The sequence below is a fragment of the Rutilus rutilus genome, assembly GCF_951802725.1.
Source record: "Rutilus rutilus genome assembly, chromosome: 8".
NCBI lineage: Eukaryota > Metazoa > Chordata > Actinopteri > Cypriniformes > Leuciscidae > Rutilus > Rutilus rutilus.
In genome coordinates this window covers 15,542,265-15,566,461 of record NC_140222.1, presented here as the reverse complement: position 1 = coordinate 15,566,461, position 24,197 = coordinate 15,542,265, and the positions used below count along the sequence as shown (strand labels likewise).

Below are 24,197 nucleotides of genomic sequence, written 5' to 3'. Positions count from 1 at the left end.
AGCCTTGACTAAAGAACACTATAATGCAATTATGGAATCACAATCTTAATGTAATTAATCAAACACCTTAATTCATATAATAATCTTTATTTTAAAGAAATAACATGTTAAAGTATGTTTTGTGACGAAATTATTTGTTTTAAAGAAATAGGGCATAATATGTTTTTTTTTTATTACAAGCATGTAATTTGTGTACTAATGCATATGATTTATGTCATAATAATTCTTAATACAGAACATCATACAACACAATAACATTTAATGTAATTAAATTAGAGAATCAAAACTTATATAAAAATTGTATTAAATTACACAATACAATACATAATGAATTCTGAAACTGAATTATGAGATGTAATATATTACATTTTTATTAACACAAAACTACAAGCAAAATGCACATCGTTTTAGGACATTTATAGAGCTTTTTAAAATACACAACAATACAAAGCAGCTTTAAACAAACATACTCTAGCATGTCTTTACTTTCCTAAACACTTTTGTGATAGTCCTCTGGCTATAGATTGTGAAGATTTAAAAACCATTAATGTTGAGTTAGCTGTGTTAAAATATTTAATGAACTGTAAGGTTAAAGTTTTTTGAGAGCTAATGAGACAAATAGATGCAGTATATTTTGCTGTATGAAAAGTCAAATCTTTAGTTTGAAGTAAATTCATGTTGTCTAGGCAAGTCACCTTTATTTATATAGCGCTTTTTACAATACAGATTGTATCAAAGCAGCTTCACATTGATAAAATGAAAATAATACAACAAAGTTTGTTTCTAGAAGAAAATTGCATCATTGTCCACCCAAATTAGACAGATCAATAATATTGTTGAATATTAAATGTCCCCAAATAAGCAAGCCAAAGCCAAGGCAACAGTGGCAAGGAACCAAAACTCCATCAGTGACAGAATGGAGAAAAAAACCTTGGGAGAACCCAGGCTCAGTCGCTCAGTTCTCCTCTGGCCAACCAGCGAACAGTGTATGATTATGATCCAGGCAACATTACAGGTCAGAGGTCAGATTGGTTGTGTCGATGAGGTCGGCACTTCAGGGATGCGTCATGGTTGGGTCCACGTGCAGGTCCACCATCTAGTCTGGATACGGCCGGAGTCCACCTCACTTCAGAAACGGAGAGACTGGTTGACAATTCAGCACTGTGTTGTCGTCGCGTCCAGGCGTAGGTCCTTCATCTGATCTGGATACGGCCTGGATCCGGCGGACTGCGGTAAACCTCGGTATAAGCAGAGAGACTAATATTAACCTAGACGCCATTCTTCTTATGATGGAACGAGAACATCAGGATTTATGGGAAGTGTTCCCGGTTCCGGCTGACCTAATCTATGCAGCCTAATATGGAATTATAGAAGTCTATAATGTGTTATGTGTATGCTAGGTCAAAGAGATGTGTCTTTAGTCTAGCTTTGAACTGACTGAGTGTGTCTGCTTCCCGGACAATGGTAGGAAGACTGTTCCAGAGTTTTGGTGCTAAATAGGAGAAGGATCTACCGCCAGCAGTCGATTTTGATATTCTAGGAATTATCAACTGGCCGGAAATTTTGAGATCGCAATAGACGTGAAGGACTATAATGCGTTAAGAGTTTGCTCAAGTACTGGGGAGCTAAACCATTTAGTGCTTTGTAAGTAATCAGCAATATTTTAAAATTTGTGCAGTGCAGTGTTGACAGAACCGGGCTAATATGGTCATACTTCCTGGTTCTGGTAAGAACTCGAGCTGCTGCGTTTTGGACCAGCTGTAGTTTGAAGGAACTCTGCAAAAACACACAAACAACACGTCACGTGCAACTGAACACTTGCAGTCTTTAGTGCTGTGGAACACCACTCACTGTTTTTGCTTTGATATGCAAGCCCAAAGGTGCAACGCAGCAGAACGTAGTTAGCTCGTTGAACCTGGTGTCATGGCTGGACTGGCTTGAGGGAACTCTGCAAAAACACACAAACATGCTGCAACACGTCATGTGCAACTGCACACTTGCAAAGTCTTTCTTTAGTGCTATGGAACATCACTCACTGTTTTTACTTTGATATGCAAGCCCAAAGGTGCAACGCAGCAGAACGTAGTTAGCTCGTTGAACCTGGGATGTTGTGACATTAAAAGGCTATTTTAATGACACACTCCACAAGATAAGATAAATCAGCCCAAAAGTGACTGAAACCTTCCGTTCGTCTCAGTATTATAAGGCTGATCTGTACAACAAAAGATTAAAAAAAAAATTACTTAATGAGTTAGTTCACCAAAACATATAAAAATCAGCCATCAGTTTCTCATCAATGCTTACCTCAGGAATCAGTTCACACATTACAAGGTCGATATGTTCAAGCTTTTTGTCCTTCTTTTGCTCAAACACAATGTTGTCGATGTGTCCTAGAAGTTCCTCAACATGTGCTGACAAGGCTGGATGAAAGCTCTTAGGTTTTGCCATGTTCCCAGTCTTCATTTGCCACCATTTGTTCCACGTGGGTTTCAGTGAGCCTTTCACAATTCCTTGAAACAACTCCTGAAAAAAATATTTAGTATAGCAAACAATATCTAGCCATTTTAAATTTTGTAAAGTCTTATATGTACCTGAATTTCAGTATCACTGACAAGAGAACAAATTCCTTTTTTTTCCACCTCCTCGACTGTCCTATATTTTCAAAATCATCGATCTACTTGATTTATTAAACTTTTAAGTTGATTTGTATGAATGAGGACACACATTTTACACATACCTTTTATACGTCATATGCTAAACAGCATATGCTGCCATTGATGCTGCGTGATATCTTCTCAGATGCCACAGATCGTCTCCCTGTATCACCTCGTTTTTCATAGAGGTCCATTTGTCCCTCACCTCCATTTCTGCCATCTAATGCAATAAACACAGTTGTTAAAGTAATGTAGATAAAAATAAAATAAAATAAATAAATAAAAGCATTTATTTAACTTACTGTACAAACCAAAACCCCACAGTTGTTAGAGTCAGCCAGCCTCCACTGTTCTGGGTACTCAACAGTCCATTTTCCCAAGTCCCAAGTATTTCGGAAGGCATTGCTTTTGTGCAAAAGAAAAAAATAATTAATAAATGTACATTGGTAAATAAAGATAACAATTTTGACATTTATAAAGCACATAATACCATAGTATAGTCAGGTCCATCGCAGAAATTGACTTGTAGTTGCCAGTGGGGTCGTAAACTCGAATACGATTCAGCAAACCATCCAAGACCTTTACAACATAAACAGAAACCGCTTTAACCAAAGTAACAACTGTTGAGTAAAAATGTATTTTTTTAAAAACACACATACCCACAAAATGAAGTGGTTTCCCTTTTCGGGGCTCTGTCCACCAACAATTCTTGGAATAAGGACTGTGTCATTCTCATCAAGGTCCTTTAAAATATTTTTAAGTAAGGAAGTAAATGTGTCCCCTGCCCTTGAAATTTATTTAATAGATTTTCATTTACCTTCAGACAAGACATGTGACTGTCATCCACATGTTTCTTGATAGTGAAGGATCGCCACCAGAGCACGAACGTGTGCACCTGTAAAGCAGTTCCACCATGTGCTTTACAGAGCTGTGCAATCCTTGTGTCAAGAATCTAAAAGAAATAGTAGATTTCAATGAAATGTTGTTGAATAATATAAGAAGTACAAATAGGAGGTTCGTGTACAAACGCCCATACAAATAAGCTGCCATTGGACGCATATGGAGGTCTTGCCTGAGTCCCAAAATTTCTCCAATCATGCATTCATGTCTATGTCTCATTACCCTCTAACAGAATCCACGGTTTCGAGAATATCCGAGAAACTTTATTTTTCAACCCAAAAAAACTATAAGGTCTATATCTGTAATACCCTTACAGATATTTTGGGTCGAAAAATAAAGTTTCTTGGATATTCTTGAAATCTTGGATTCTGTTAGAGGGTGCTGAGACATAGACATGAATGCATGATTGGAGGCTCTAGAGCCTTCCAGAGCTGAGATATGGAGATCCCACAAAGCATTTATTCCATTGGGGCAAATAGAGACTTGCATACAGCGAAATTTTGGGATGAAATTTGGCCCTTTTTTGCAGCTTTTTGTTTGGACGTTTTCTGGAAACCGGGACTAATTAGAGCTATTACCAATATGTCTCAAAAATGTTATCAAATTAAAATTCTAACGTCGTCATTCAGCCATGGGAAACTTTTCTTCTGTGGACACAGTGTCTCGAAATCTTCAACTGTGGCCTGGCATCTCGGAAACTGAATGAGTGGCCGCTTTCTGTCGGTTTCCTCACTCAAAATTCTCGTATACATTTCCTAGAAAAAAAAAAAGCTTTGTAATTGTCTTACATATATAATATTATATATTAGATAACAGACTTCCATTTATTTGACATCTTACCTCTTCTAGCTCCAAGATGTGAAAGCGATCCACTGAAAACTGATTTTTTTTTTCAATTTCTGTAAACACTTTTGGATCAGTCACAAATCTTTGTCAAAGTTACTTATTCGACTTTTTTAAAAGCAAATCAAATGAAGCATACCTGTGCGTGATGCATCAACTCCTGCCATGTCTGTCTTCAGGCAGTAAGAATCATGGTCATCATGAATATTCACTGAAAAAAGTTGTATATGTAATATTTTAAATTTGCCATAAACATTTACTTCAAAAAGTGGCCCATCTACTGTAATGTACTGCCTTTCTCACCATTCAGGTTAATGTCACGCCGCAGGAATGGTTTGAGTTGGGACACATTGGTTTTCTGGCGGAGAATGTTGCCTGATTTGTCTGCAAGTGTAGCAACCCCTTTTTCGGTAATGTCTTCGACCACAAAAGGGCCTGTCCAGTTCCCCTCTAAACGTCCACCTTTGCGTCCCTCTTTTCTTTTGTTTGCTTTGAGTACCTCCTCTCCTTCGTGGATGTGAAATGATTTCACATTTTTTCTTTTCGGGGACTCGTACTCCGCCTTTTGCTTCCCCTGTGCTTTTTCAATGTGACCCCGCACCTTATGAAAATAATGTATAATAAACAGATTTAATAGAATACCTTAAATAATGTGAATTATTGCTTAATTATAGTTCATACTACAGACAATTACCTTTGCCTGTACTGCTGTCACCTCTACTATCCTTGTGGGCATTACAATATTCGGATCCTCTCCTACAAAACAATCTGTCTCAGATACTACCTTTGTGTTTAGAAGCTCTGGCGTGATTGGGTGCCGGTGAAACATCAAAAAGAATGGTGTATACTTTGTAGAGCCCTAAAAAAAGTGTTTCAACAAATTACATTTACATAATCAATTGCATATAATCATTTCTTTTTTAAGCAGTTCCAATCACCTGCTTTGAGGTGTTGATGGCATGCACCATATCCTCCAGTTTTTCGTCCCAGTCATTCTGCATGTCATTGCAGTACTTTGACAATGACCTCTTTATAGTCTAATTTGTCCTCTCATCCTGTCCATTTGACTGAGGTGGTAAGCTGACGTGACACACTGCTTCACACCCAATTCCTTAAATATGTCCGCATTTAGCTGTTATCAAAAAGGTATCAAAGACATGGTAGATTCTTATAACATATAACCCAAACATTTTATAATAAAATCTTCTTAACTAAATAATAATAACTTGGTTCACAAACTCCCTCCCCTGGTCTGTGATTATTCTTTCAACCAGTCCATATGCATTAAATGCTTGTAAGACCCCTGTAGCCACCTCAACTGCGGTCTTACACTTCAGGGATTTGGCGAAAACCCATTTGGTGAAGAGGTCAGTCATTGTGAGGACATAAATGTTCCCCTGAGGACTGGTTGGAAATGGTCCCATCAAATCCATTCCTATTACATTCCAGGCTTTAGTGACCTTGATAGGGTGCAACACTGGAGCCACTGTTTTAATAGTATCATTACGCTGACACTGTGGACATTGGGCATCTAAAAAAAAAATGTTAGGTGTTTGTAGGATTTTGAGGACACGACTTAACACCATTAAGTATTTAATAGAATATGATCTTGTGGCCTCAATATAATATGTCGTGGCCTCTACATAACGTACCAATGAGTTAATTATTTACACTTGAGGGGCTGTATGAAACCATCTCGTGGGTCAAGAATTTGAGTCTACAATTATCTTACCCACTTCTTGACGTCCGGAAAGATGCCTTGCCAGTAGTATGCGCTTGCAATCTTATTAAATGTCCTTGTTATCCCCTGATGCCCACCTGTAGCTGGGCTGTCATGGCAGTCCCGAAGGACTCGTTCCTTCTGTTGCTCATCCATGACAACTAGACGGTTTGATCCGTCTGCAGTCTTGTAATAAAGATGTCCACCTGTATTAGAGACATAAAGAGGTAATGTGAGGGAACGCAACACACAGTAAATCACGTTATTTATTGAAGAAAATATTACGTAAAATTAGTTGTTTTATCATAAGCAAACGTAGCGGATACTGTAAATTACATAATACATAACACATTAAAAGGCAATTATATTTTTTCTACTTCCCCTGCACAATGAACTTCTTAGCAGAACGCCTGACAATTCTCACCAGTACTTCTCGGGTAAGACGAGTTGTGTCTTGTCTCTACCACAGGAACTTTTGGTGACTCGGTACAGAAGTTGACTCTTTATCTTTAACTCGTCTCCCTGCCGCTGTAACAGAGCAATGGTAGCATCAGAACTTTTTTTTTCATCACTTTAAGGGCTTTTAAGACAAACTCATTAAGAAGTTTTCTCTCATTTACAACTCTTCTCAATTATAACTCATTTACAAGCAAAGTAATACATTACAAGTAACATGCATTACATAATCAGATCACTTTTTGATGTTATGAGTAAATAAATGCAATAAAATCACATACATTATGTAAGCACGTTACATTCTAATAATACAAATACATTTATTTACATGAATGTCACTGCAGATTAAGTATTTTCAAAAACACTATTCACAGTATAAGTATGAATTGTAGCTGAAATATTGATGCATGAGGTCCACTACAGTGGACAGATAATTGATCAGATTTTTCTCCCAATCTAAAATCAAAACTTGGAAATTTTAACTGTGATATGACTCATTAGATATTGTTTGATGCTGCAAAATCTTTTTTACCTAGAAGAGTCTCCTAGGAAAGAAGGAATGGTTGAATATTCCGGAGCAACTTGGCATTTCTGACTGACCATTGACCATCTTGGTTTGGAGGGGAAAAAAATCGAAACACAACGGCTTGCCACTTGGTTGCAATGTATAGGATGATGCACCCGGGTCCAATAAATAGGCTGATGTGCAACTATGCCATCAAAACCCGTGCAAATTTAAGCAAATGTTTTTTTAATAGCTGTCCACTGTAGTGACCACTATGCATGAAAGGGTTAATCCATATAAAACAGCGCTTAATCTTGCAAAGTATGTTTTGGTGCTACTGCTATCATTACGTTAGTAATTCATTAAGTTAACTATAAAGTGTCGCTATGTTGTAGATTGTTTTCATAGTTATGTGTGAACTTGTGTGTATGTGTGGTTGCATTAGTTGCAGTCTATAATTTCAGTTTTATTGATCAATAATAGCCATTATAAAAGCAGCCTAAAAGGTATAAGAAGCTATACAAGTCAAGAAATAAATGAAGTAAAACGATTCAGTCAAACATAAGTCAGCAGGCTACAACGTTAAAGATAAATAGCCTAAATAATTTAACGTTATATAAAATTATGAAACTAAAACTTTGCCCTCAGCCAAAACGATTTGCCAGGGAACAAATTATAGATTAATGATATCAAAGATCGTACACGATCGATACACAAGACCAGCGGCAGACTTCAGCATCTCATCAGCCGAGTATGGTTGTTCCAAGCGGGATACATGAGCGCTGAGCACCCGGTGATCCCTTCGATCTCACATCTCCGAAAACGTCAGATCAAATTTTTAAATAGGCGCTATCTGTATAAACAAACAACATATTTGAGATTGAAACAACTACATTATCGACTGAAAAACTCTTAAAACTACATTTCGTGACACATTAACAGTAGTATTTTTAAATTTCGCGGTCTTTCTCCTGCTATTGACGCAACTTGAGATTTTAAATATTAGCTATAGAATATACACAATTTACATATACAATATACAATTTAATTTAATCTTACCTTGCATATAGCAGCGGGATTTAGCATTCTACATAAAGCTACCACATAATAACACTAAAACAGCTCACGTTAGCTACAAGTTATCGCGAGAACAGATTTAGATCAGGCATACTACTGGCATACTAATTGGGTCCTCAGGGTTACCGAATACTTCAGAGTGACCGTATAATTCGCCACACCGGCCCGCCTACTCTATACACGACGTGATTGGCCTGACCCAATTTAGGGTTTTGCAGCTCCAAAGTCTATGGAGAGTTGCTAGACTGCCCTGGCTGCAAAATACATTTTGCTGCCGCTAGTGTGCGTCTAGATTTCTAGGCTAGTTAATATCAGGATGTGAGTTAGTTTAGATGATGTTCATTAAGATCGTCCGTGAGTCTCATGTATGTTTGTCTGATGAGTGAATGTGTAAATCAGTGATGTTCTTCTGATGTTTCTTTGCATGTTACATTATGAATCCAGACATATTTCTCTATTCACAATCTTTATGATCTTGAAAAAAAACAAAAAAAACAACTTTTAACAGCCCTTTTTTGTGTGCTGTGTAGTTTTGTTTGGTTTATAATGAACTGTTCATTTCTTCTTCAGGTGCGTCTGGTGTTGGTTCAGATGAAGTGTCAGTGTCAGTGATGGAGGGAGATTCAGTCACTTTAAACACTGGTGTTCAAACAAACCAACAAGACGACATTAAATGGTATTTTAAGGACACTCGTGTAGCTCAAATCACTGGAGATCTCAGTTTCATCTGTACAGATGTTCAGTGTAATGAAGGCACTGAGAGATTCAGAGACAGACTGAAGCTGGATCATCAGACTGGATCTCTGACTATCACAAACATCACAAACACACACTCTGGAGTTTATATTCTTGAGATCATCAACAGTGGCAAGACCAGTGAAAACATCTTCAATTTTTCTGTTCGTGGTGAGTCATTTAATGAATGTTTAAAAGCATTTAATTTAACAAAAAAGGTTATATGTGTTTAAATCACATCGTGTTTATTATAAGAGTGACATTCAGAGTTGCTTTTTCTCTTTACCTGCATTATTAAACAGAACAGAATGATTTAAAATTAATATCTTTTAGTTGGTGATCCATTAGTTTTATCAGTTAGTTTTATTCTGGTGAAGAAGACAATTTCTCATAATTTAATCCCTGATCATCTTTTCTTATGATCTATTTAAATGCATCAATTTCAGAATTATTGGGTTTTAGTTCTCCAGGAAGTATGTTTTTTATAAGCACATTAGCACAACATTTATTGGTCAAATTTTGCTTTTTAGACTGAAATTTGAGAAAACATATGATGTCATTTTTCATGTCTTTTTTGTATTATAATCAATATTTCAGTTATATTGTTGAAGAGTTTTCTCAGCAAATAGATCCTCCAACATCTGTTGGTTTGTGTTTCAGGTGTTTCTGCTGCTGAACGAGATGAAATGAAGTCAGTGAAGGAGGGAGAATCTGTTACTTTTGATACTCGTGTAATAAAAAACCCAAATGCTTTGATGACGTGGTATTTTAATGACACTCTCATCGCTGAAATCACTAGAGATCAGAGTAAGATCTGTACAGATGTTCAGTGTAAAGAGAGATTCAGAGACAGACTGAAGCTGGATCATCAGACTGGATCTCTGACCATCATGAACACCAGAAACACAGACTCTGGACTCTATAAACTACAGATCAACAGCAGCAGAATCAGCATCAGAAGGAGCTTCAGTGTTTCTGTCAGCATTAAGAGTTTCGGTGTTAATGTCACTGGTGAGTATCATGTAGTCATTCAGTGCATTTTCCTTTGGAGTTTAGGAAACCGATTGAAATATATACTATAAATCAACCCTGTACATGTTCACTGGTGGCTGTTAGAAAAGGTGAGATTTGACTCAATATAACTGAGACCATTTCTATTGTCTTCTCGTTACAATGAGTTTTGTTTACATTATGAATTTTGCAATTGTTAAGTATTGTTACTAAGAAAAATGCAAAATATTTGTCAGTTTTCTTGTAAACACACAGTTTCATGAAAAAATCACCAGATGGCGCCATTTATAAAATAAATTACCATTACACTGATGACCAAACTAGACGGGTATAAATATCAGTCAAAAGTATGTTGTTAAAGTTGATTATTAGTCAAGCTCTGGTAATAATGACTGTGTGTTTATATCTGTTCCAGATTCAGGTGTGTCTTCAGGAGCTGTAGCAGGAATATGTGCTGTTGTTCTGCTGGTCGTGGCTGCAGCTGCTGCTGTGATTTACTATCGCCACTGGAAATCTACACAAGCAGGACAAGATGGCAAGTATTTTATACAGCTGATTTGACAGGATGGGTGGTATGAGATTTACTGAGCAAAAAAATCTTTAAAAATGTGTGTTTTTATTCAAATTAACCAAAGTAATCTGAGTTAATCTCGTTTTCTTGTTATTGTTTATACAGGCGTCACGAGGCAGAACAATCCTGATATGGTAAGATATGCACTGAATCTGTCAAAAAAACAACAAAAAAAACTGAATTTACAACAGATTCTGATTTGTGAGATCTGCAATTCTCACAAGTTCACACTGTTAGTTCAAATCTGATTATTTTCTGATTGGAATATGATCTTAATTATTGACTGTCCAGTATTGCAACTGTTCAGATCCGATTTGTGTGTCCTGTGGCGCTCTTTTTTTTTTTCCGGAATATATGCAGTGGTTTCTGTAGCAATGATATTGCATTGGTAGGCATGTGCCAAAAACAACCGTGACATGGAATGGTTGTAATACAGATACAGACGCAGTTGTCCAGCGCAGTGGCTACATGATGTCAGTGGTAAATACTATCTATATGTGTATCTGTCGCGCTGGGCTACAGCACCTTCTACGGCAGTGGCGGAATTTTTGTATTTATTCTCAACAGTTTTTATTCCGTGCTGTCGTCTCCGTCGGTTTTAGAGCATAGCTGTGTGTAAAATCACATACTATGTAAGTAGGAACTACATTTGAATTTAAACTTATTTTGCGACCATTCCGGACAGACTGCATCCGCCATGTTGTCATTTGTCATGTGACCTACCAGTGTCTTTTTTGTCCCTTCACCCCAATTCCCAAACCCGTTCCTGTGGCCTCATAGTAAAGTGGGATAGTAAAGGATCCATCGTATGCACACTTCAGAATCTCACCGGAAGTAGTAGTTCATCCGGGTACTTTACGCCTACTGTTTTTCGAATACTATGAATTCAGACATACTGCTATGTTGGCGTACTGTTTTTCGCATACCATATAGTAGAGCAGTATTTGATTGCAGACAGAGTGCATGTCTCCGTTTATATTGTCATTTTCTGCTCGTCCGGCATTTTGCAACAACACAACTTTGTTTCTGCAGCGACTTCCAGCATGTTTTCTAAAACAACGTCTGACGTTCACGTTTTACGTGGCGTGCGAAAGTGACAAAAACCACGTAACATCTGATCAGAGCTGTCGGACTGAAATGGATTTCCAGAGATGTGGTTTGAATAGGATTTCAGACTGTCAGTCCAAATCTAATTCTTGTGCACATCCGATTAAAATCCTGTAAAGTCACAGTTTAAAAAAAAAAATCTGTTTTGAGCTACGTTTATATGGGTATGAAATACAAAAAAAACCACATTTCTGGAAATCCGATTCCGCGTGGTTTATGTGACTTTATCACACCACGTAAAATGTAAAAATCAGACGTTGTTTTAGGAAACTTTCTGCCACTTCCTCAGAAGACACAGTAGTGCAGCGCAGTGGATACACATTGTCATGTCATGTAAATACGACAATGTCTCTATTGCAAACCACAGTGTGAACGTTGCCCATGTAGCCCAAAATGGATTTGTAAAAATCCTATTTCATGTGTTCCCATTTTTTTTGCCTTTCACACTTGATAAATATGATCTGATTTCAATCGGATGTGCACAAAAATCTGATTTGGACTGACAGTCTGAACGAGGCTTTAAGGGATAGTTAACCCACATATGAAAATTACTCTCCCTCAAGTTGTTCCAAACCTGTGTGAATTTCTTCTTTTGAACAAAAGAATATATTAAAGAATGTTGGTAACCACAGGACTGTAGCCATTGACTTCCATTGTATTTTTTTCCTACTATGGAAGTCCAGACGGATCTCATGAAATGGCGTATTTATGACACGCCAATTCGTATTTCCATTTTTGGCGTGCTATCAACACGCATAATCGCTTTTCAGCGTGTTTATCAACGCCGTTGACTTAACGTTACATTACTGTATATATGACCTACCCCAACTCCGTCCCTAAACCTACCCGTCACTGGGGTTAATACCATTTATGAGTCTTCCCCTACCATCCTAGGGAAAAAAAATATCGCTCCCCAGATGTAGATATACATTTTGCTCCGTTTCGCTCGGACATTTAACGGCGTACACATACATGCGAAATCACTCTGACATTTAACGGCGTAGACATACACGCGGAAGATGACGGTTTGTTTCGGCGTGAACATACACGCGGATAGCTCAAAATGCGTATAGATAACACGCCACTTGACTTGAAAGTGGCGTGTATGTTTACGCAAAGTCATGATGTCATGTTGCGAAGTCAGTGGCTGCTGTCTGGTTACCAACATTCTTCAAATATCTTTTGTGTTCAACAGAAGAAAGAAATTCATGCAGGTTTGGAACAACTTGAGGGTGAGTAAATGATGACAGAATTTTCATATTTGGGTGAACTATCCCTTTAAGTGTTCAGCAAGTGTTTCTGCATTCAGAAATCATTGCATAGAAACATTAATAATTTATATTGACTTAAGAGAGTTCTGCTCGTGATGTTTTACTTCAGAATAAAGAGCATTCAGCAAATCAATGAGAAAAAAAAAATGTTTTAACCTTCTGTAAATGTGTGTTTTCTTACAGAGGAATGGTGTGGAAGTCTCAATTCCCTTATCAAAAAAGTTTTCCGCTGATCACGGGACATCAATAGGATTTCCAGTTTGTAATAATGGAGAGGATTATTAGAGCTACTAAAGGAATCCCAACCGGAACAGTGCAGGATTATCTCTATTTATCTCTATTTATCGCTATAACTCTATTTACCAGTAGCAGCAGCATTTGTTCTACAAGATATAATAACGCACTGATCTCTATTTTGATTGCATTTGCATAATCATTAATATTGCAAGATGCAAGCGCTTTTCACAGATCATGTGTGTAAATGCCACAACAAGGCAACTGTCAGTTAAACAACACACAGGTCTTAAATTAAGTCTGTGCTACAGATACTGTAAAAAGACTTAATGCTACATCTTTGCCATTTTAGTATTGGCATCTTGACAGTGCCAGCATGGTGAGTTTTGGATGCTGGTGTCCCTACCTGTTTTAACCAGAAAGTCTCCCTTTCTCAACCAGATTGGTCAACTATAAGGCCCTGTTTACACCTAGTATTAAGACGCAAACATAAACGCAAAAGAAGGCGACGGAGAAACATATGGAGAGCATCAGCTTTCTTTTCAGCTCTGACAGACGCAAGACCAGCCGAACGCTGTGAGTGTGTGTTAGAAATCAGGAATGGTGAGAGAACATTGTGCTTGGTATGCTTTTTCATCTTCAAACCAAACTTAAGTCTTCTGCAGACAAAGTTTAAATCTCGTCTGGCTAGAGCACTTCCCATAATGTTTAAGCATTAGGTCAGTAGCCAGAGAGTAGTTGGTCTTTTGTGGCTGTTTGAACACATTCGACCACATGAGCATTTACACTACAAAAGCAATCCGGTTGAATATGTTTTTCAACTACCTCTGGAAGTGATCGAAAGTGGACAAGCTCAACAGTTTTTAGACCCTGTTTACACCTGTATTTACCGTTGTCCACTTGTGATCCGATTGAACAACAATCTTAATGTGTAAACGGGGCCTAAAGTGGTGTTTTCAACAGGAATCCTTGAGAAATGAAACATTTTCCTGTCCTGTTTTGGGTTTTGTTTGTTTGGGATGTCAAAGCTTTATGGTTGTGTTTGAAGGTTCAAGCCCAGCTGCGAGCTGTTGCATAAGCTTTCCACATTTTATAAATGTGTGTTTATTGATAAAATATGAAATATTACTTTAAAACTTTTTTTCAGATGTTCACTTTACTAAATGCCTTCACTGTTGAAATGTGCAAAAATGAATGGTTCTTGTAAGAGCCATTTAACATTTCTTTATACAGATATTAAATAAATAATTGTGTGCATTAAGCAATCAATGTGTAATATAATATTTCGTATTGACGATGATGTCATTTCTGGTGACAATGGGTAATTTTTCTTGTGATGCAATATTGGAGCGACAGTTTTTTGACCGTGTAACATTTTCCAGTTAATTTTATTAAACTTTACTAAAAAGAAGTTGCTGGACTACGGTGTGTTATTCGAGTTTGTAAGAAATGAATTCCTCCAAACGATTAGCGCCTTTTTATCTCCGTCCTTTATTTGGTGTAATGAATGAATAAAACAAAAAGAAAAGAAAAGACCAGCCTGGGAAGCTCAGAAAATAGCTTAGCTTCCCATTGTTCTAGACAAAGAATATATACTGAAAATGTATAGGGAGTATCACCATCTCAACCAATGAGAACATACATGACATCATAAGTATCATATATACTGTTGTATAAGATATCTATAAATGGTCAATATCCGGTCAGATCTCCTTCCTTGCCTTGCGGTCCAAAAGGCTTTGGTCATACACAATACATAGAAAAGAATAGAACCCTTTCTCCCCCCTTCTACAATGGGGTGCTTCTTAATATGAAACAGATGTTTAACTTACATAAATGTTTGAATTACATAAATGCAAAGGAATGTGCAGGCAGGACATGTTTTCTCCTAGAGAGAGCTGAGATAAGAAAATTATATTTCTAACAGAGTTCAAATCACGCTCACCTGATGAAGCAACAAAGATGAAAATCTAGACGGATTGCTATCAGAGTTCTTCTTTGTATTTAGTTTTAACATGCATGTTTTAAATTGTAATATTCTGCCTTTAAGCATTTGAGATGTTGATCAGTTTTGTTACTGCCAAGTTCTTGCAAAAGGAAGATGGAGACCTGTGGGGCGTTCAAGGTAAAGATTCACAACTTCACTTTATTTGTCCATTATAGATCATAGTTTGTTTTGTCCATCTCTATTTCTTTCAGTTCTGTTCATGAAGCTTGTTCGGCTGTGTTGTATTTGTTCAAAGTGCTTGTTATATCATACTTGCAGTGTTGTGCCTGAACGCGTTCATTGAACGATAGTTCATGAACTCGTTCATATTTTGGGCGAACGTGAACTGAACGTACTCTATTACTGCCTGATGAACGTTACTGTGAACTCGTTCATTCTGGTGTCTGTGAACGGCACGCTCTCTCAGTTTAACTTCGTTCAAAAGGGTGCAAGATTTCTATAGAAATGTATTTGTCCCGTTCGGAACCTCCGTTGTCCCGTTTATTGACGCTGATCTAACCACTGATGTATGACTGAATCTGATACAACAGCAACACGGCACTTGATCACGACACCGGTCATCATCCAATCACAGTTCACACTCACGCGCATCAGACCATACGAATAACAAACTCTAAATTGAGAATTAATGATTATTTTGGGACAAATCATTGTTTGATTTGCGCACAGAATCCTCCGCAGTCTGGTCGCTTCGATCCGGACTCGCGCTAACGGCAAATCCCTTTCACTGTCCGACTGGGTTTTGATTTCGGCAAATCAGTTTTAACCAATTCAAACAACGTGATTATTGTGAGTCCAACATACACCCAGCCACGCAAGAAAGCATTAAATCGTCCTGAGGGAATAATATACTGATGTGATTTGCTGCCCAAGAAACATTTCTGATTATTATTAATGTAAAAAATAAAAATAAAATCTGGATTCTTTGATGAATAAAAGGCTCAAAGTAAATTTATCAGAAATAAAAAAAACGTAACCTTATAAATGTACTTGCTGAATAAAAGTAGGCTATTCATTTCTTTAATTTCTTTAAAAGTAGTGTATAATTACACAAGCGTTCTATTTCAGATAAATGCTATTATTTTGAACTATGGTTTGTGTGTAATATGACTTTAATCAAAACAAATGTGTTGTCTGAAAACCTTTTAAACACATACGAACCTGAAATGACATATAGGCCTACTGTGTTATGTTGGCCTAGCCTATAGCCTACAAATATTTTGAGTGTCCCTCATTTTCCTGTAAAGAACCATGCACGATTGTCCCGCATTTGTTTAGTTGGCAACCCTACCCTCAATGCTATGTAAACCCTGGTTGGATAAGAATTTTAAAATTGGAATGAAGATGAAATCTGACGCATAGTTTCAGTGTTAAAACTGATAACATAATTGCTGTCTGTGGTTTTATATGGGCTGTGGCAATAATTTTGAAAAATAATAGCTCGCAGCAACTTATGGAAAAAAGAACTGAACTAGTTCATTTTTTGGAACTGTGAACTTTATTTCAAAATTTTGAAGTTTGAACTATGAACTGAACTAGTTCATTTTAAAATTTGTGAACTGAACTTTGAACTAGTTCATGTAGAAAGTGAACTTTCCCAACACTGCATACTTGTAGTGTTTTTTTTATACGTTAGCATTCTAAAGAATTATCACTGTGATGGAATAATCACATGCACCTGAATTATCCAGTCTCTGCCACCACATTCCAGGAAAAATGAACTGGAAATAATAAAATAAAAAAGTATGTTTGACCCCAGTTTTAAACATAATCTGTTTGTTAGGGTTATGTTTAGTTCTGTTGGTTCATTTGTGTTTTAGGTTGGTTTTGTTCTGTTCCTGTTTCCCCATGTTCCCTGCCATTGTTAGCTATCTTGGTTGCTGATTTGAGTTTCACACCTGTTCTGCGTTTAATTGATTACTAAATGTGTATTGAAGGCTACGTCTACATTAATCCGGATACATTTGAAAACAGTGTTTTCATTTCAAAACACTCTCTGTTCACACTAGCATTTTCATGCATTTTCCAAAAGTTTCTCATTATGTGGGTTCCAGCCCATGTGGGAATTAAAGGGAATGAAGAAGCAGAGCAAGCAGTAGATGACGAAATGTTAGAAGTTGAGCTACCACATAGTATAAGAGAAATAAAATCAGTAATAAAAGAGAAAGTGATTAAAAAGTGGGAACAGTATTGGGATAATGAGATTAAAGGGAGACATTTATATGCAATACAAAAGAAAGTAGCAAAAGGTAGAAAGACTGGGGGGAAAAGGAGGGACGAAAATATAATTACAAGATTAAAGATGGGACAGACAGGTTTGAATACAACATTACATCTAATCTAAAAATCCAACGGGAATGTGTGAGAAATGTGGACAGAGTGAAACTGTAGAACGTGATTATAAATTGTAAGGATTATGATGAAGAAAAAGAAGTGCTAAGAGAAGAAATATGGAAGAATGAAGGAAAAGAGTTAACATTAAAGAATATATTAGACTCAGATATAGGAAATAGTACGGTAAAGGTGTTTCAGTTTCTGAATAACACAGGATTAATTAAGAGAATGTAGGAGAAGTGTATAAGAGAGAGAGGGTGCGGATGAGATGGTGATGTAGCCCACTGTGGGTAAAGGAAAAAATATCTGAAGGAAAACAAGGATATAGTGAATTATTTGGAGTTAAATGGGTGGAAACTGGAGGAGCTGAACACTCCTCCACACTCCTCCACCCAGTGGGTGGTTTTTTTTTTTTTTTTTTTTTTATAGGAGGAGGAGGAGGAGGAAGCGGAAGAAAAACAATAACATTCTGTTTTTCTGTTTGTTTTTCACACGTTTCGGAGCTTCAGCATCGAACGTCATCACTGGCGAAACCGACACAGGCTTTGTCGTGTTGTCAATGTTTTTGACGCTGCTTCTTCAAATCTCTACTAGGCGCAAATTACTTTCGCTTTCACGTTTAATGGCATCGACATAAACATTCGACAGAATCTGGACTTCGGCAAATGTTGGGAAAATGATGCTCGTCATTTTTCTCACACTGTGTGTTTTGCTCCTGCATGGTAAGTCATTGTCTATAAGACATATATTATTAGATATGATTATGAGGATAGGCAACATAAACAATTGAAAAAATCGGCGCAAAATAAGCTATACTACACACAATCTGTTTTAGTGCATAGGGGAGCGCGGGGAACAACCTAACGCGGGGCTAGTTGTAACACGCTTGTTTTAAATACTTCCGCACATGCTTGGATGACGAAACTTTGTGTATTTACTAGTTGCCATATCAACACTATATATAAAAAAAAAAAAAAAATCCGCCCAAATTATTATTATTTTTTTTTTTTTGAAGATATCCATAGACATTTATTAAACCATAGCAAAAGTAAATTTCTTACTTAAGTTAATTTTTCATCTCTATTTTTTGTGTTTATTTAAAATAAGACAAATCTGATATTATTTTAATCTCCAAGATGTTATTTAACAGTTGAGATAGTTTTAATGCACAGGCGGGGCATGTTGTAACACTGCGTTACAATGTGCCCCTATTAGAAATATGCTATTATATTCTATACTTTTATTATTAATTTTATTGAGAAAACGTGAGAAAAAGGTGAATAAAGACTGAGAGTCAATGTTCAGAAATGACTAATTATTTATTTGTTTTGAACTATGTTGTATAGCTGTGTTTTCATGTGTTCGTAGTCAAAACTCAAAAATGAGTTTATATTTAATTATAAAAAATTGCCATTATTTTATATGAAAAAGTTTTTTAATTGTATTTTATTTAGAAAACATTTTAGTTTGTCTTGTATATATATATATATTTATTAGATCAGATAACATTTTAAGCTGTCATATGTTATGTTACAATGTACCCCACCTATGGGGCATGTTGTCACATTTCACTTCCATTCTTTCGGGGTATATCAAGGAAAAAGTATATACTGTATTAATAAAACAAAACCACATTATTGTAGGCAGGCAAGGCAAGGCAAGTTTATTTATATAGCACATTTCATACACAATGGCAATTCAAAGTGCTTTACATAGAAGAAATTAAAATAATGAAAAGAAATAAGAATAATTAAAACAGTTTAGAAAAATAAAATAAAATACAGTACTTTTAAAAAATAAAAAAAAGAATATTTATTATAGATCTTTCTTTCAAAGGATTCCCTTAAGACTTAAATCTTTCAACCTTCTTTTAACCTTCAATCTTCTTACGACTTCCATCTATCAACTTTCCTTTAACTTTCTTTTCTCCCTCATTTACTCACACGTTGTTTTCACTTTCTTTAGCACTTTAGCACTGCGTTCACATTCTTTCTCAGACGAAAACTTTAATATCGTCATTTAAATACTGTTCTACTTTCAAACCCACATTAATACACGTCACTTTCACATTATCACTTTCACATTATCACCTTCTGAGTGGGCATTTACAGTTTCGGGCTAAATGCCCTGCTGACATAGGAGAAATTAAAATAATTAAAAGAAATAAGAATAATTAAAACAGTTTAGAAAAATAGAGTAAAATACAGTACAGTACAAACAGTCGGACGAACAGCGGCACAGTGCTCATTCAGTAAATGCATAGCTAAACAGAAGTGTTTTGAGTCTGGATTTGAATGTGACCACTGTAGGAGCACATCTGATCTCTTCTGGAAGCTGGTTCCAGCTGTGGCTGGCATAATAGCTAAAAGCGGACTCGCCATGCTTAGAGTGACCATTGGTATTTCTAGCTGATATGATCCTAATGATCTGAGTGATCTGTTGGGTTTATATTCAGTGAGCATATCTGCAATGTATTGAGGTCCTAGGCCATTGAATGATTTATATACCAGTAATAATACTTTAAAATCAATCCTAAATCTAACTGGGAGCCAGTGTAAAGACCTGAGGACTGGTGTGATATGTTCATATTTTCTGGTTCTGCTCAGAATCCTAGCGGCAGCGTTCTGTATGAGCTGCAACTGTCTTATGGTCTTTTTGGGAAGGCCAGTGAGGAGTCCATTACAATAATCCACCCTGCTGGTGATGAAAGCATGCACAAGTTTCTCTAAGTCTTGTCTGGAAACAAAGCATCTAATTCTTGCAATATTTTTCAGATGATAGTATGCTGATTTAGTTATTGCTTTGTACTGTACACATTGTACTAGACATGTGGGAAATTAATGTGGGAAAGAATAAATACTCTGAACCATAAGTATATTTACACAAACTGAGAAAGTCAAAAAGCGTTACTACCCACTCTCCCCTATCTTTTTCTAAGCCAGGAACCCAGAGATAGGCACAGGGCCCCTATTAGACTATAGGGCTATCACATAAAAGTTAGTTAAACCAGGTCAACATTAATAATATGATGATGATATTATTATTATTATTGACACATTCATATATATATCAGATCACGGTGATTGCCTGATAATGAGTGACAGGTGTTTGCTTGTGAGAAGACGTACACGAATAGGCTACCGAGAAGGACGAGAGTTTTTTTAATTAATCTGACGTCACGTTTGTATAGACAAGAGGTAAATTAATTTGTTTCTTCTTCTAAGCTGTTCCAGACGTAGGTGCTACTTTTAGAGCTAGAATGCTTCGTGAATTACTCTTAGTAAAACACATTAGGAGTCTAAAGTTATGAGTTTCTCTTAAATTGGCCAGTTAGCCTCTTATACGATTCTTTGTGAATGCGGCCCCAGGTAAAAATTTTTGATATGCTTATTTGAACAGTATGAGAACAGTATTTGAATGTTATTCTCTGGTTGTAAGTGGCTTTGGATAAAAATGTCTGCTAAATAATTAAATGTAAATGTAAACATGTAGGCCTAGATAAAAGGAAACACATTAGGCTACAGGGGGTCAGGAGACCTAGAGAGTTGAAATAAAAGCTATTTTTGTGAAACTATAAGAATTGAAATTATGATATGATTAGCAGAGGCAACATAACTTTTTTTTAAATATAGTTTTATTTATTTTTATTTTTTATTTATTATTAGTGGTGCTTGCCATAGGCAAATATTATGATTATTTTACCCTGTTGTGGCAAAAAATTCATTAAACAATCATCAACTGCGTAAGAGACACTCTGAAATTCAAATGATCATGAAAAAGTATTTTATTCTTGCAAAAAGGCCCAGTTGCCACACAGAAGTCACCAGTACAGTCTGTGAAACAAGTGCGACGACGAGAGGGAGGGCAGAGGAGTCTTTATACTGCTTTCAAGGTCTTCTGCTTACAGGCCCTTATCTAAACAAGGGAAGGTTTCTCTGCTAGTGATCTAATCCTTAGTGATCAGTTTATTCTTACAAACTCACAAGTTCTAAATTGGACGGCCTCTGACCCTTTTTGTGAACTATTGTAGTACTTATTCATGGATTTCATCAGGTCCCTGATACATCCAGTGTATCCTATCTACAGGACCAGTCTGCGGCTAGTCTTGGCAAATTCAGAAACAAATTCATTCATGTCCAGACCTTTTTCGTGTGCCAAAATGACCAAATCTCTCTTCCTTAGGTGGAAAAACAAGTTCTTTGTGAATTCAAGATTTATTGTACTAAAATTTAAATGCAAAAGAAAAGGTATGAGTCTGCTGTTTTTGTCAATTTTAAGTTTTAATTTAAAGGAATACTTCAGGATTTAGCATTAAGCTTTGTATTAGTAGAAAACCTGTAGTATTTTCGAATTACCATGCTTTCCACCCTCATGTCCCCCTGAGACAAGATATTTATGTATTTTTTTGTCTGGAAAAAATCCTCCGATGACGCAAAAATCGTCATTTTGCGTCATCGGAGGATTTTCTGTCCAGAGGCTAAAGACTACAGCCAGTAGAAGGCGTTGTTCCGCATGTTTTCAACCCGCCCATAGAGGGTGGGATCTCACTCACAGAATGTACACATAGTGTCAGCTTTGGAAGCTAAGCTAGCAGGCTCTTGTTCTGTGGAGAAAACTGAGTAGTAGGAGAAAGCTGAATAGTAGGGGTTACCATCCTCCTTTTCCCGGACTTGTCCGGCGGGCGAGATCGTTCAAAATGTCCGGGATTCAGCTTTTGCTTTCTGCGGTCGCCATTCATTGTTTACATGCACACCTTTTGTTTCAATCTAGCTGAATTCATTCCGATTGGTGAGTCTGAATGTAGTGTTTACATGAACGCTAAACAAGTGATCGGTTGATGTGCGTTTTACCATTGCTAAGAAAATTCCCGCTCCTCCGTGAGAGATGCGAGTCTGCGAGACCGGCGCGTCTGAGTAATGACGCCACCGGCCATGCGCCGTTCTCCCGCGGCCGTCAGCCTCGTCCTGCTCGCCACAGTAAACATAATGAATGGCGACTGTAGAACGCAAAAGCCGAATCCCGGACATTTTGGGCTATCTCGAAATCACGGGCAAACTCGTCACGGAGACTCACTAAGTTAGTAGCCTAACCTTAGGCTTGTTTGAGATGAGCAAAATCTGCGCAGAACCGATCACCGGTGATCAGCGCGAGATGCATGCCGGTTAGAAATGTGTCCGAGTGCGGTCCGCCTTGCTCTGATGTCATGCTGACGTATGTCAAAAATCTCTCGCGAGCGCAAGGCGCACGTGTCGGATTCTGCAGTCGAGCGCAGTTGCTCTCCACCGACTGCGCTGATCAAAAGCATGATGGGAAACGACTTGCTGACGACACAGCTTAATGTTCATTGGTTTAAACAACCGTGATGTATTGTTCTCTTTTAAAATGTTTGATTTTAAAACTCTGATATCATGTTTTATGTGTATATGTTATGTGTGAATATTCCCAAACTATCTGACAGTGCGATCTCTTTGGGTTATGCAATTTAATTTTTATAAAAAAATAAAATAAATAAAAACACATGTGTCTGTATTAAAGAAAAAATTATTGATAAACATGTATTTGGAATGGAATTAACAAAGAAGTACTTTGGGTGTCTTGTTCAATTTATTTATTTTCATATAAAAGCAACAGAACTTGAATTACATCCAGTTTATTAGCAACACTGTGCACGAGCGTGAATCCCGCGATATCCATCTTTGATCTCGCAGGTGTCAGATCCACTACGAGAAGAGAGATCTGTCCGGCTTGCTTGCGCTTTTTTTACTCCTCCTCTCACTGCAGCCGCCTACTCTCGCATACATTTCAGGCGAGGCAAGGCGCATCTCAAACAAGCCTCTTCTTGTTGTTTTCAACTGCGCTAGGGCCTCCTAGGGCAGCGAAGCAAGTGCATTCTGGGAGTTGTTGTCTTTCATCCACATAAGCCAAAAATACATTTTCTGGCTTTTCTCAGGCTAGAAAGCTCCGAATTCAAAAATGTCTTCACATTTCTTCTACATAAATGACCTATTTTAAATACACATTCATCTTTCCAGAGGTGAAGTATCCCTTTAAAATGTTTGCGAATCAGATTTTAATATAAATACATGGTTAAATATTTACCACTTGCTTGAGCAACTAAATATATAAATCTATATAGAAGTAATGCATTGAATAATACGTTGATTAAATTGGGTTTAAACGTGAATACCTCTATTAAAGAGTGTATATGTGTACAAAGAGAATCGCAATGCTGACAAAACTTTTTTTTAAATAAAAATTGCTGATAACTTCTGGATTAAAAAAAAAAAAAAAAAATAGTGAGTATGTGTTTCTGGTACAGCCGCGGATCAGTTAACCTACAACTGCAAACGCAGCATATGTGAAAGCACTATAGCGCGTGCTGCTCCTGTACCGCATACGCACTGCACACGACTTTCTCGTCTTACACATCACACACTCCACTGTTATGGTGGCCATTTCAGTAGATTTACTCACTAACATTGTTGTGGAAACACATTAAGCATCGAAACTAACAAATGGTAGTATTGTGCTGCAGCGCACATTCTATCAGCTGCAGTTCTGGCGCCTCAGTCCCAATACTGTAAAACTCGACGTACATTCACATCGCATGTTAATGCAGCGGTAGAGTTACACTCACAGTACACTGCACTTATTCGCAATCACAAAAGTTCATTATTTGCTCGTGCTTTAAAGCTCTGCCAGGTAAACATTTCATTGGCGTTCTGTTCTCACCTGATGCACTTTTTCTGAGCGCGTACGCCGAAGCGCGCG

General features: G+C 37.1%; 3 protein-coding genes across 16 annotated transcripts in view; 2 read left to right on the top strand and 1 right to left on the bottom strand.

The window, feature by feature from the left end:
* The window catches only part of LOC311295207 (pregnancy-specific glycoprotein 22-like), a 135,187-nt gene extending 120,730 nt beyond the window's left edge, over positions 1-14,457 (top strand). For both annotated transcript variants that reach the window (XM_084416448.1, XM_084416446.1), the window contains exons 6-7: positions 10,578-10,606; positions 13,034-14,457. In XM_084416448.1, coding sequence (XP_084272574.1) covers positions 10,578-10,606; positions 13,034-13,135 — 131 coding nt within the window. In that variant the 3' untranslated portion in view covers positions 13,136-14,457. The remainder of the gene's footprint in view (positions 1-10,577; positions 10,607-13,033) is intronic.
* LOC311295209 (uncharacterized protein) lies at positions 332-8,313 on the bottom strand. Of its 11 annotated transcripts, none has more exons than XM_084416459.1 (20): positions 8,138-8,313; positions 7,781-7,931; positions 6,542-6,645; positions 6,130-6,323; positions 5,728-5,928; positions 5,336-5,529; positions 5,092-5,256; positions 4,701-4,998; positions 4,537-4,608; positions 4,395-4,453; positions 4,172-4,309; positions 3,472-3,606; positions 3,314-3,397; positions 3,145-3,233; positions 2,957-3,059; positions 2,738-2,874; positions 2,592-2,652; positions 2,305-2,523; positions 2,037-2,212; positions 332-1,948 (listed from the first exon to the last, which is right to left on the bottom strand). In XM_084416459.1, the coding sequence occupies exons 6-16, from the start codon at positions 5,396-5,398 to the stop codon at positions 2,755-2,757; spliced, it is 1,326 nt and encodes a 441-aa protein (XP_084272585.1). In that variant the 5' UTR covers positions 5,399-5,529; positions 5,728-5,928; positions 6,130-6,323; positions 6,542-6,645; positions 7,781-7,931; positions 8,138-8,313; the 3' UTR covers positions 332-1,948; positions 2,037-2,212; positions 2,305-2,523; positions 2,592-2,652; positions 2,738-2,754. The 11 variants fall into 11 exon arrangements, with proteins under 11 accessions (XP_084272585.1, XP_084272581.1, XP_084272584.1 ...); XM_084416455.1 differs by having other exon boundaries at positions 332-1,238; positions 1,715-1,776; positions 1,852-1,948; positions 2,305-2,874; positions 8,138-8,312; XM_084416456.1 differs by lacking the exon at positions 2,592-2,652 and having other exon boundaries at positions 335-1,238; positions 1,852-1,948; positions 8,138-8,312.
* Positions 14,458-15,021: 564 nt separating the features above from the next.
* LOC311295205 (cell adhesion molecule CEACAM3-like) overlaps positions 15,022-24,197 on the top strand; it is a 53,011-nt gene continuing 43,835 nt past the window's right edge. For 2 of the 3 annotated variants that reach the window (XM_084416443.1, XM_084416440.1), the window contains exon 1: positions 17,596-18,148. In XM_084416443.1, coding sequence (XP_084272569.1) covers positions 18,103-18,148 — 46 coding nt within the window. In that variant the 5' untranslated portion in view covers positions 17,596-18,102. Of the gene's footprint in view, positions 15,210-17,595; positions 18,149-24,197 lie in introns of those variants that run through there. The other variant, XM_084416442.1, reaches the window with a different exon arrangement.